This window comes from Bicyclus anynana, chromosome 12 (assembly GCF_947172395.1).
Source record: "Bicyclus anynana chromosome 12, ilBicAnyn1.1, whole genome shotgun sequence".
Taxonomy (NCBI): Eukaryota; Metazoa; Arthropoda; class Insecta; order Lepidoptera; family Nymphalidae; genus Bicyclus; species Bicyclus anynana.
In genome coordinates this window covers 10,861,788-10,874,092 of record NC_069094.1, presented here as the reverse complement: position 1 = coordinate 10,874,092, position 12,305 = coordinate 10,861,788, and the positions used below count along the sequence as shown (strand labels likewise).

Sequence of the window (12,305 nt, the reverse complement as noted above, 5' to 3'; positions counted from 1 at the left end):
AGGACATACCTGTGTTCCTGTAGGTCAAGTAAAGTAAAAAATCTCTGGCATTTTAACAAATAGTTGATTAAACTCCCTATCACGAGCGGTCGTGAGGTTAGCATCAGAACGCGATTAGCGTGTCAGTCAAGTTTACGGATAATAGGGTTTCAGCCCGCTGCGTCACGCTACTGCAGTTTAATCAATATAAGCCTTGGTAAATTTGAATTACTATACATACAAAGCTTGTTGGTGCATTATTTAGGTAGTGTTAATAATTACGTGTCATGTTAATATCATGGGCGAGGCTTCGAAATAATTGGTTTTGATATCTACCAATACAGTCTCAGTATTAATTCTCGGAAATTACAAGTTGGTTATATCCCCAAACATTCGGAGAGCATCTTTAGTCATTGGTCTCGATCATTAACTTCTGAAAGCCAAAGTTACACACGGAATTTTAGTGGCTCACTCACTCATTCTTTGAAACTTTAATTTAGATGATTGGATGGGATGACTCGGTCACAGAGACAAACACTAAGTCCGCCAAGTTTCATTGGAGGAGCGAAGCATCTCATCATATGCCTCAATTTACTCATCTAAATCTACCATTTAAGCTCCAAATCGTTTCTCATTAAAGAGGAGAGTCCTGGCCTTGCAGTATGAATAAGTTAATAACAGTTATTATTGTCTATTTTGAATCAGAGTATCAAGAGAAAAGGTTACAACTATTTGCAATAAATCTAGTCGTTACGTAGCGAAAATATTTCCTATCTTACCTTAGATCTAAAAAGACCATTTTATAAACGTTCTTAAACCTAATTAAGTGTACGAATCTATAACAACTTCAACTAGTCTGTATTTTAATTAACAGTATCAATATTAGTTGATGTTCTTATCATGTTGAAATACAAATCTCAAAACGCATTAAATAGCACTTTAAATGATAGAAATAACGTGAATAACGGTACAATATATCACATTACGTGATAAAGTAAGGCTTTGTGCAGATGGAAAGCAGTTTCTTCACACCTCGCTTGTTTGGCGGTTTTCATTCGGTCCACATTAAAGCTATGGTCATCTGAATACCGGGCCAGTACTCGCACGCACACCACAGCGTTCTATACGTGTATTGTATTGTTTAAACAAAGTTGTATTGTGCATAAATAGTATTAATTTGTACCGTTAAGTTTGTGAATATGCTTATGACATCGAATGTCATTAAGGTGAGGTGTGAAAATCTGTTTAACGGAGTTTACATGTCATTATGTACCTAGTTATCAAAGCCTTGTGTTTCATTCGGTGGTGGCCCGTTTTCTCCTTTTTCATCATAGGAAGAGAGCCGTGATAGACAAGCTCTTCAGAGAGGTCTGGATGCCGAGTTTGGTGAGTCTGGGTTTGATTACCTGGACGATGTAGGGAACTTTGTCTAACCTAACTATGATCATCATCATCATCATTATCAATAGACGATGTTTTTCCTTCACCGTTTGTGACACATGATATTTTAACTTTCTTAAAATGCACACAACTCATTTCGGATGAATTCGAACGGATACGGATTCGAACCCACACCCTCCGGAATCAGAGGCAGAGGTCATATCCATTGGGCCATCACGACTATTAGTATTCCAACATACAATCAACGCTGAACATCTATGTCATTTAATCTACAGGAGTATAATATAATGATTACCGGTTTTTAGGGATTTGTTTACAAACCAAAAAAGACAGACTATATTGACGTGAAATCAAGCGAAACTCGGTACTTTCACTCTAGGGCCAACTAGGGTTGCCAACATTTTTTCAGAAAAATATAGTTTTTTTCATATTAAAGCTGTAAAAAAACATTACACTTAAAGAAAATATAGTATTTTATGGAATAAGCAAAAAATAGGAGAAGTATTTGTAGTCTGTTTATTTTTAAAATCTATTATTAGCACGTGTATTTTTCAAGAGTCTTTTTTTCTAAAATCACATTTAATTTTAAAAACTTATGAAAACAACAATAAGACTGACACTATTGCTTAAAAAAATATAGTATTTTTTGGTAATATATTTTTCCAACAGTATATAGTACGCAGACCCAAAATATAGCACAATACAATTATTATAGAAAGGTTGGCAACCCTAGGGCCAACTGTGCTGGCGGTTCAAGTTTATATAATTGTGTAAGGCACTCTCATTTTTATTTTACCTACTTTTATTGCCTCTTTGAGGTTACCGATACGATTTCCAAAGATTTCCAATTAACCTTTTGCCTACATTTTAGAACAAGATAGCTCATTAAATAAATAATTGATTGCAATTACAGGGATGTAGGTAACTTGGTGTGCGGTAGATATTTTTATATTTTTTGGGATTTTTTGGGAAAGCTGGCATCGCTTAGTGGAAGTTCATTATGGACAATGGACATGTTTGCCATAGCGAAAAATTGTAAATTATTCTTTATTAGGTATATTATAAAATATAGTCTATAGCACTCGGAGATAGTATAGCTTCCCAACAGCGAAAGAATTTTTTAAAATTTGGCTGGTTTCGGCCTTTCCTAGTTACCACCAAAGACGTACCGCCAAGCGATTTAGCGTTCCGGTACAATGTCGTGTAGAAACCGAAAGGGGTGTGGATTTTCATCCTACTGCTAGAAGTTAGCCCGTTTCCATCTATGATTGCAGAATCACTTACCATCAGGTGAGATTGTGGTCAAGGCCTAACTGGTAAAGAATAAAAATAATCGGTTCAGCATTTCTAGAGCCTATATGCAAACAAACAATCAAATCTTTCCTCTAATGTAGATATTTGGAATTAGGTGCATTTTCTTAGTTTCGCGTCCCATCTCTGGTTTTGGTTTCGGTTGTGGGTTCGAGTTTAGGCGGATCTGGGGAGCGTTTCCACTTGAAAAATGTATCAATTATTCATTATTCATTTCGGGAATGATAAGACAAAAATACCTAGGTGATCGATTATTTTAGACTGTCACTTGTCTTGATAGATTACTGTGAAAATATTATTATACCAACATATTGCGTAGATACTTATAACCATGTTGTTCGATACTGTCATCACAAAAATATAAACCAAATGTGTGTGCATTTAATTTATCTAATATCTAATAAGAGAATCTATCGAAATCGAATCTATTGACGACATCAAGCGAGTCGCATATGATGTTTGGAAGTCCCTACAAAAGGCCTATGTCCTGCAGTGGACGTCCATCGGCTGATATGATGATGATGATGAAGAGAATCTAGAGAAGACAAAAATAGTGGAGTACCGTACTTATACCGATTCCACTATTTTTATCTTCTCTAGTCTCTTTTAATTGACGTAATTAAGTAAATTAGTAGATCGTAAGTCAAGTTTATCTTCAAATGTTATAAACATTATAATGAAATGGATGTATGTGTATGTTATTTTTAACATTCACACAACACAAAGTCATCAGTGCATCAAGATACTCCAGTTCGTTCATATCTAAAGCAAAGATCACGTAATGCTTAAAAATGTCTTGGACTTTAATTTGCCGTCTACCGATTTTAATATCTTGTATGTACCAATCGTCATCATCATCATCATCATCATCATAGCAGCCGATGAACGTCCACTGCAGGACAGGCCTTTTGTAGGAACTTCCAAACATCACGATACTGGGCCACCTGCATCCAGCGAACCTCTGCGACTCGCTTGATGTGCTCAGTTCACCACTCAACCAAAATATACATATTATATGTACTTGAAATTGTTTTGAAATATATAATTAACCGACTTCAAAAAGGAGGAGGTTCTCAATTCGGTCGGTATTTTTTTTTTTATGTATGTACACCGATTACTCAAATACGCCTGGACCGATTTCAAAAATTCTTTTTTTGTTTGAAACGGTATAGTCCCTATTGGCAAAGAGACCATGCCATCATGTGAAGATCTGATAATAAAATCCTGGAGAAATTGAGGGGAACTGAGGGAAAAAGCGAAAAATAACATCATAATATGTTCTACCTGCTGATCAGTATGAAGGCGGTGCTTAGCCGGTGTTGTCTTAATTTAAGCCCTTTCTGACAGGACCACATGAAACAACACTGTCTGCAAAATCTAAATCTATAAGATATTCTCACATGGCTTGAATTAATACATCACCGGCTTAGCACCGCCTTCATACTGATCAGCAGGTAGAACATATTATGATGTTATTTTTCCCTTTTTAGTTTAGTGGGTACGTTTTTAGGTATTGAAATCGGTTGTATTTTTTTTTTTTTAATTTTTATTATATATATATTTCAAAACAATTTTTGAAATATATATACCTTGTACTAAAATTTACCTTTATTAGGTAGTTTTTAGTACAAGATATACAAAACTTGTTGTAAAAAAAAAACGATGTTCTACTAGTCGGAATCCATATAAACATATCCTTGAGCATTCCTTAAATTCTTACATTTAGATGAGCATTTTGTACGTATTGAAATACCTCAAGTAGTTGACCTTGAACTTCGCATAACTACCATAGTTACTAAATCACAAATGCTGATCAGAGAGCACAACAATAGCATTCACTTTACGAACAATGTGTATGCCATTTTGATTTTTACGCCGTTGGCAGAAAGGTCTTTTTTGCTTAAATATATTTTTCAATAAGATAATGAGTAAAAACTAGTTTTCACAATGGATCAACCTGTTGTGTTTTCCTATCATTATACCGGACGGAAAGGTATACCTGTTTAAATAATAACAACACGAACTGCTATTATATTCGTAGTTAAGGTTCCGTACCATTATTATATGAGGGGACATCAAGTAAAAATGTAGGTAGCAAAATTGTGAAATGTATTAAACTAAATGTGACGCGTGGTTTAACCATGTACGAACATAGAGATACAAAAAAGCCTACATATGCAATTTCCGAAAACTATAATTTATCTTATTGCCAAATTTTATCCAAATCCGTCCAAATCAATCCGTTCTGGCGAAAATGTGTAACAAATATTTAACACTAGCGGACGCCTACTAGTTCCGCGTAGCTCCCGTTTTCGTAAGAATACGGAGATAATATATAACCTATAGTCTTCTTCGATAATGGGCTATCTAACACTGAAAGAATTTTTCAAATCGGACCAGTACTTACTGAGAAAAGCGCGTTCAACCAAACAAACAAACTCTTCAGCTTTATAATATTAGTATAGAGTTATTAGTTACTAACTGTTATCATTGAAATATCACATCGCAAAGGAGGGTGAATATAAAACATTTATCTTAACTTCCAGGAAAGTAATATACGACATGCTGACATAGATTCTTTCGATGCGTCTATCAAGGTGATCTTTGAAAGTTTAAAACTAGTGTGTGTTCTGAAGAGTGCATAACACGTTAATTAAAGTTTTATTTTATGATAATTAATGCAATGGTACGAAAATAATTGCTACGCAAAAATATTGCTTACCATAAAATACCATTTAATGTACATATATGTATTTAAATTTAAAAAAAACGTAACCTAAATCTTTTTCAGGTGTGACAACTGATAGATATTTTATTTGTTGTTTTAAGTAAAACGTAACACATATCGCACGATAATATAACCGAGATTGGTCAATCATCAAAAAAGGAAACAAATCATTTCTCATATATTTCATAAGTATAAAACCCATAAAAATCTAGTCCAGTTTACTTTTTACACACATACATACGAGTAGACTGCTCATATCAAATTATTAACGTTTCTTTTTTAGCTTTGTCGTTTTTAAAAATATATCACCTATGCTTACAAAAGAGTATTGTAAATAGTACGTATATCATGCCTTGGCTACACTTTTTTCATCAATTAGTAATAAAATGTTTTTCTCAATACAAGGTAAAGTAAGATCTTTTTTGTATAACGTGTGAGATGAATTAAATTTTCTCCAAACTCCTTTGTCTTTCAGAAAATCATCAATAGTAATTATCGTATCGAAAAATACATCACACAATATTTTAACTCCTAAAACGTCATATTTTTATTACATTTCGTGTGAAGCAAATTCAATTGCCTCTTGCCTCCACTAAGGAATTCATCAATTGTACATAATAGCCTATTATTAAAAATCCTTTGAAGAATCCATCCTTTCAGAATGTTAACAATTTTTTTTTATTTTTATTTTTCCAGGAGCTACAGGATATGCAAAATCGGCGTCACCAGGACAACTTCATGCCATCACAGAAGACAGTCGTGCCGTTGAATCGCTACGACGAAGCCGACAAGATTGTCGCAAAAGCGCTGTACACTTTCAATGGACAGACAACTAGGGAGCTTAGTTTTAGGAAAGGGGACATTATAAATGTTAGAAAACAAATTGATTCCAATTGGTACGAGGGAGAGGTGCACGGGAAAGTTGGACTGTTTCCTTACAATTACGTTGAGGTAAGAGCTTTAGAAAGCTATACGACTAATGGATTCAAGTTAACCCTAATACTATAAAGGTATTGAAGGTTTTGAAGGTTTTGGCTGGTGGGAGGCTTCGGCCGTGGCTAGTTACCACCCTACCGGCAAAGACGTACCGCCAAGCGATTTAGCGTTCCGGTACGATGCCGTGTAGAAACCGAAAGGGGTGTGGATTTTCATCCTTCTCCTAACAAGTTAGCCCGGTTCCATTTTAGACTGTACCATCACTTACCATCAGGTGAGATTGTAGTCAAGGGCTAACTTGTAAAGAATAAAAAAAGGTTATATTTGCGCATGGGAAACATAAATTTTCGCAGTATCAATGATATTTTCCCCGTTCCCAAAGGAATACGGGGATAATATATAAAATATAGCGTTCCTCAATAAATGGGCTATCTAACACAGAAAGAAATTTTCAAATCGGACCAGTAGTTCCTGAGATTAGCGCGTTCAATTAAACTAACAAACAAACTCTTCAGCTTTATAATATTAGTATAGATTACTGAGTTACCTACTTATCAATTTACATTTTCCAGTTACTAAAGGGCGAAGCAGTTCAAACACTAAAAAAACCAGCCGTCGTTGAAGGGAGAGCTAGAGCAAAATTTGATTTCATAGCACAAACAAATCTCGAACTACCTTTGAAGAAAGGCGAAATCGTGGTTCTGTCGAGGCGTATCGACCATAATTGGTGGGAAGGCAGAAATGCCAGCAGAACCGGAATATTCCCAGACAGTTATATAACGATATTGCAAGAGCCTAGCCCGAGTAAACCTGGTAAGTAGCATTTTTATTATGCTTTACATGGTCAGTATAGATTAAAAGACATCTATTGCATGCTAGACGAAACACGTTACCACGATCAGTTTTGTATAAGAAACTAGTAAATAGCCGCGTGTTTTTACCCGCGTGGTTCCCGTTGCCGTAGGAATACAGGGATAAAATATAGCCTATAGCCTTCCTCGATAAATGGGCTATCTAACACTGAAAAAAATTTTCAAATCGGATCGGAGTAGTTCTTGAGACTAGCGCGTTCAATCAAACAAACAAACAATAAAATATAAATAAATAAAAAAGATAACCTGTGCAACGAGTGGCTAATTTATTCAATAGTCCATTAGTCCAAGTGGGGATCGAACCTGGTACCTTCTGGATTTGAATTCGGACACCTAACGGAGTTTTTAATTGAAGCTTTTGAGTAATATTGAGTAAATATTTTTCAGAGTCGCAGCCAATCACAACTGGCGACAAGCCGGCAGCATCGCCCGCGGCGCACGGGCTGTTGAACGGCACCGACAAGCGCAGCATGGGCTCCCACAGCTACACGCCGCAGCCCAACAGTCCCGCGCTGTCCAACGCCCCGCCCGCCACTCAGCCGCTATCAGGTATGACTATAATACCTATTCTCAACTTTCTACTGCCAAAGCACAGTAGGGCAAGAAGAGATAACGAGATAACTTCTACACACAATCACTCACAACAAAAGAGAACGCTATGTCATTTCATTCAAGTCTTCGACCAACATCTTGAGAAACTTTCGCTCAACTGCTGCAACAGAAGGCAGTGAATCTTGAGACCGCGTGTATTGTGAGGAGGTTCCTCACTCTGGTGCACTTACCACCGGTTGCTTGAGCACTCAAATGTCCCACAGAAAATTAATAAAAAGACAAATAAATAAATTATAATAACAACTGAGCAAACAAAGCAGTTGTCCTTAATCGAATGTTGCAGACTTCTTGCGGTTTTTCAATTTTAATATACGGAACCTCGTCCGCAGGTTACGTGACAAAGTCGTCACAGAGAGCGTCGGCGGCGGAGCGCGGGTACGGGCCGCCGACGGGCGCCGGCGTCGACCTCAACAACACGGAGCCGTTATACGTTGACACCAACGCTGAGGCTGTGCCGTACGTACTAATTATCCATCATTATCCGTTACAGGTCCAGGCCTTCCTCGTTATACGATTATTAGTGCATTTCGATGACCTATTAAAGTTTACTTTCGTGGAGGAAAAAGCTGCCACGTTCTTTGTTAGTATATTAAAATGACTAGGAAAGAGTTTTAATTAAATTTTTGTTCAATTTAAATTTAGATTACATTTTAATTACAGAATACCTAATTTTCGAGATGGCTGGTGGATTTATAAATCTCTACCTATTCTGTTGTTGGAATGGAATGAGCCATGTTCAAAATTAGACTAAAATAAAGAAGTTTCGTTCTTTCTATACCTACTAATATTAGAGGAAGGATTTCATTGCTTATTTGCTATTCAATGCAAATAAACAGACTCCGAAACTACTGAACCTGTTTGAAAAATTATTTAACTGTTGGGAAGCTACATTATCCCCGGATGCTATATTTTATTCCCGAATTCTTCCGGGAACGGGAACTACGCAGGTGAAACCGCGTGGCGTCTAGTAATGTATAAAACTTAATTAAAGAATAAAAATGTCACCTTTAGCTGTCCAAGAAAATTGACACACAATATCTCTTCTCTTCTCAGATATCGCGCAATGTACAAATACCGACCACAGAACCCCGACGAGCTGGAACTGAACGAGGGCGACACGGTGTACGTGCTGGAGAAGTGTGACGACGGCTGGTACGTCGGCTCCAGCCAGCGGACCGGGAGATTCGGCACTTTCCCTGGTAAGATATATACCAAATGGCAGTTACAGATACCTCTACTAAAACCATACTAGATGTGCACTGTTTACCAACTGTTGACGGTAGTAAGTTGTAAATCAATTTTTTTCGGGCATCTGCAATCCCTCTGTGAGTTTCCTAGGTTGATCCTATAAGGTAAGATACCTAGATGACGTGCTCTAGGAAGATAGCGAAGAAAGTGCATAGATGATGTCAAAGAGTGGACCAAATAACCTATACACAGCTTTAAAAATTTTGCAAAATACCGGAACAGTTTTCTACACCATGACCGCCAAGCTTCAGTTGGAAGAAGGCGCCCGATGATGATGATGAGATCCATTTTATAATCAACGAGATATTGTTTCCCAGTGTTACCAACTAAATGCTTCTAAATATGCCCAAGTATATTCAGATTGAGAGCCGTGGTAGCCCAGTGGATATGACCTCTGTTTCCGATTCCGGAGGGTCTGAGTTCAAATCCGGTTTGGGGCATGCACCTCCAACTTTTCAGTTGTGTGCATTTTAAGAAATTAAATATTACGTGTCTCAAACTGTGAAGGAAAACATCGTGAGGAAACCTGCATATCAGAGAATTTCTTAATTCTCTGCGTGTGTGAAGTCTGCCAATCCGCATTGGGCCGCATTGGTGGACTATTGGCCTAACCCCTCTCATTCTGAGAAGAGACTCGAGTTCAGCAGTGAGCCGTATATGGGTTGATAACGATGATATTCAGGAGGTTGTTTTCACCCTCTGACATAATATATTTGCACGTTCCAGGTAACTACGTGGAACGCATCTGATAGCGCCAGACGCTGCTGCGGCGACTCCGCCGCGCCGCGCTGTGCACTCGACGCACAACATAAACACAACCTTACCTACTGCCTACATACAAACAAACAAACACTCCCAAGATCCCGAGAACTAACTTTCTCTCTGTCTATTTTTCAAAACAAAATGCATACAACAAAGTGCTTTGATTACGATATTCCATCACCTTGGGGTTCCAATGGTGACCCCGCATCGAAAAGCGAAGTGTTGGTCGACCCCCTACTAGGTGGACTGTGGACATCAATTGTCTACTGCAGGGAGCCGCTGGATGCTGGCAGCTCGAAACCGTTTTGTTTGGAAGTCCATGCAAGAAGACATATCCAGCAGTGGACATCCATCGGCTGATGAGTCCGTCTCCTTTATCGTTGAGCTGTAAGTTGAACTATGCGCAGTAATACATTTTCGGATGTTAGTGATTGGGACGTAAGCTAAAAAGTGACGCACGTGTAACATTATGACGCCATTACAATCGCGTTCGAACAATTATTTGATATTTTAAAGTACCGGTCAACTACGGGTGACGCGATTTATAATTATGTTTATAATTGTACCTGTATTGCCCAGACAACTGTCATGTTGGTTCAACTTACTTGCCAGGGTCTAGACCCATATAAAGAAAGAAAAGTAGCATAGGTATATTATCTCGTCTAAAATGACAACTTACACTCAAGTTTTGTCTCATTTTCTTCACGGTATGACTTTTCGAGAAAAAAGAACGGAAGACAAAGTTAGTTCCTATGGATACAATTTATTGATTTACACAAATTATTTACAAAAATATTATTGTCAAATTAATATAATAATTATGAAACTTTATCTAATATCTATATACAGGATAAATAGTATAAAAATATGTTTGGTACAGTGCAGGAAAACTTAGCAAGATATCTGTAATGTCATGCATGTTTGGTAGAAATTGGTAGGAATTGGTCACATTGAAAGATTAATCAATGTAGCAACTTTACAATGGACTCGAAATTTTGATTGTACTAACATTTGAACAGTTCACTAGGTATATATAATTAATGTTACCAAATTGTAAACCATGACTTTTATATCCTTTTATAAAATAATTCATGTTATATAAATATTATGGACTAATACCATTTATTAAATGTGCTATGGTACATGTATTTTTTCCAGCTTTAATATACAATTTTATTCTTAAAATTAATATAAAGGTATATTAATTTCGTTTGCTTTTGCATAGATTGAAAGAAAAAGGGAAAGAATATGTGTACCAATCGACCGAACCATCCCAAAGTTGTTTTGCGCGCCCAAAGAATATGTTATTGGATTTTTATGGTGTTGTATAATTGTATAAAACGTATATACCTGTAAAGTCGTTTATTAGTTATAGTAATTTATTTAATGTGTAGGAGCTGGGGATCGGAGCTCTTCTTTTAAAAGTAACTTTTAAAAGTATGCAGCAAAAATTACCTGTTTTGGGTAAATTGGGCAACTAACGTTTTCCTTCGAACGGCAGTCTTTAAAAATAAACTATGTACCTACTAAACAAAAACTATGTAACATAGCGTAACCTACCATGACAGTCTTTTTCAAATTTCTAATTTATTAAACAAAAGTCAAACTTTGAAAACTAACTATAATTTAAAGCAAAGTTTCGATATTTTGTGCATTGGCAAAATTAAAATCATCCTAATCATTACACGCTAACATATTTTAATTTTCATTAGCCACCGTGTTACCGTATTAACTTAGATATAAATATATAATGTACAAGTAAAGAAATACTCATAACTATGCAATGGTTGCAGTGGCGTGCACTTAGATGTATAAACGCAATGCTTACCCTGCGGATTCATTATGTGCCAGTTTTGGAGGAGAAATTTTCCACTTTGTGTGATTTGTACCTAAAGCGCATACCCTAGTTAAAACATTGTGCACGCCACTGAATGGTTGGTGTAAATAGGGCGAGTAATATTATGAGCAACGTTGACAATACTATTTTGTATGCTTAATTTAAAATTAGATGTATTAATAATAGTAAAATTTAAGTGAAAAATGCGATAGAAATTAATGTTTGACTTGGCTTATCAATGTCTAGTCATTCTTATTTCCAACTCAGTAAAGATGTCCTCTATACTTTTTTTGTAATACCTTGATCACGTTAATTTTTTTTTTACCTAAAAAGTCATCGATCTCCTATTAAAAAGTGGATGCACAATCAGCGACCAAAAACGTCCCCACTCAATGAGTGCCAAACACAACTTGGCACTCAATTCAAGTAGTCGCATTTGCAAATTCAACCATAAACTCAATCCTTAAGGTTGAATTTGCTCTGAATTAGGGGTTTATTGAATATTGGACTATATTTAAAGGGCTTTAGGTATCATTTTCTTTACCAATAGTTATAAAACTGTCAATGCAAAATTGGTCAGTTTTTGAGTGAAATTTTTTTCATGATAGTGCGTCCTTTT

The 12,305-nt window shown here is 36.4% G+C and overlaps 1 protein-coding gene across 14 annotated transcripts in view; it reads left to right on the top strand.

The window, feature by feature from the left end:
* LOC112054660 (uncharacterized) overlaps positions 1-11,944 on the top strand; it is a 226,855-nt gene extending 214,911 nt beyond the window's left edge. For 12 of the 14 annotated variants that reach the window (XM_052884841.1, XM_052884842.1, XM_052884839.1 and 9 more), the window contains 7 exons: positions 5,238-5,288; positions 6,116-6,370; positions 6,928-7,168; positions 7,615-7,776; positions 8,169-8,295; positions 8,893-9,038; positions 9,814-11,944. In XM_052884841.1, the coding sequence (XP_052740801.1) occupies positions 5,238-5,288; positions 6,116-6,370; positions 6,928-7,168; positions 7,615-7,776; positions 8,169-8,295; positions 8,893-9,038; positions 9,814-9,836 (1,005 nt within the window). In that variant the 3' untranslated portion in view covers positions 9,837-11,944. The remainder of the gene's footprint in view (positions 1-5,237; positions 5,289-6,115; positions 6,371-6,927; positions 7,169-7,614; positions 7,777-8,168; positions 8,296-8,892; positions 9,039-9,813) is intronic. The other 2 variants (XM_052884836.1, XM_052884847.1) reach the window with 1 other exon arrangement.
* The last annotated feature ends 361 nt before the right edge of the window (positions 11,945-12,305 follow it).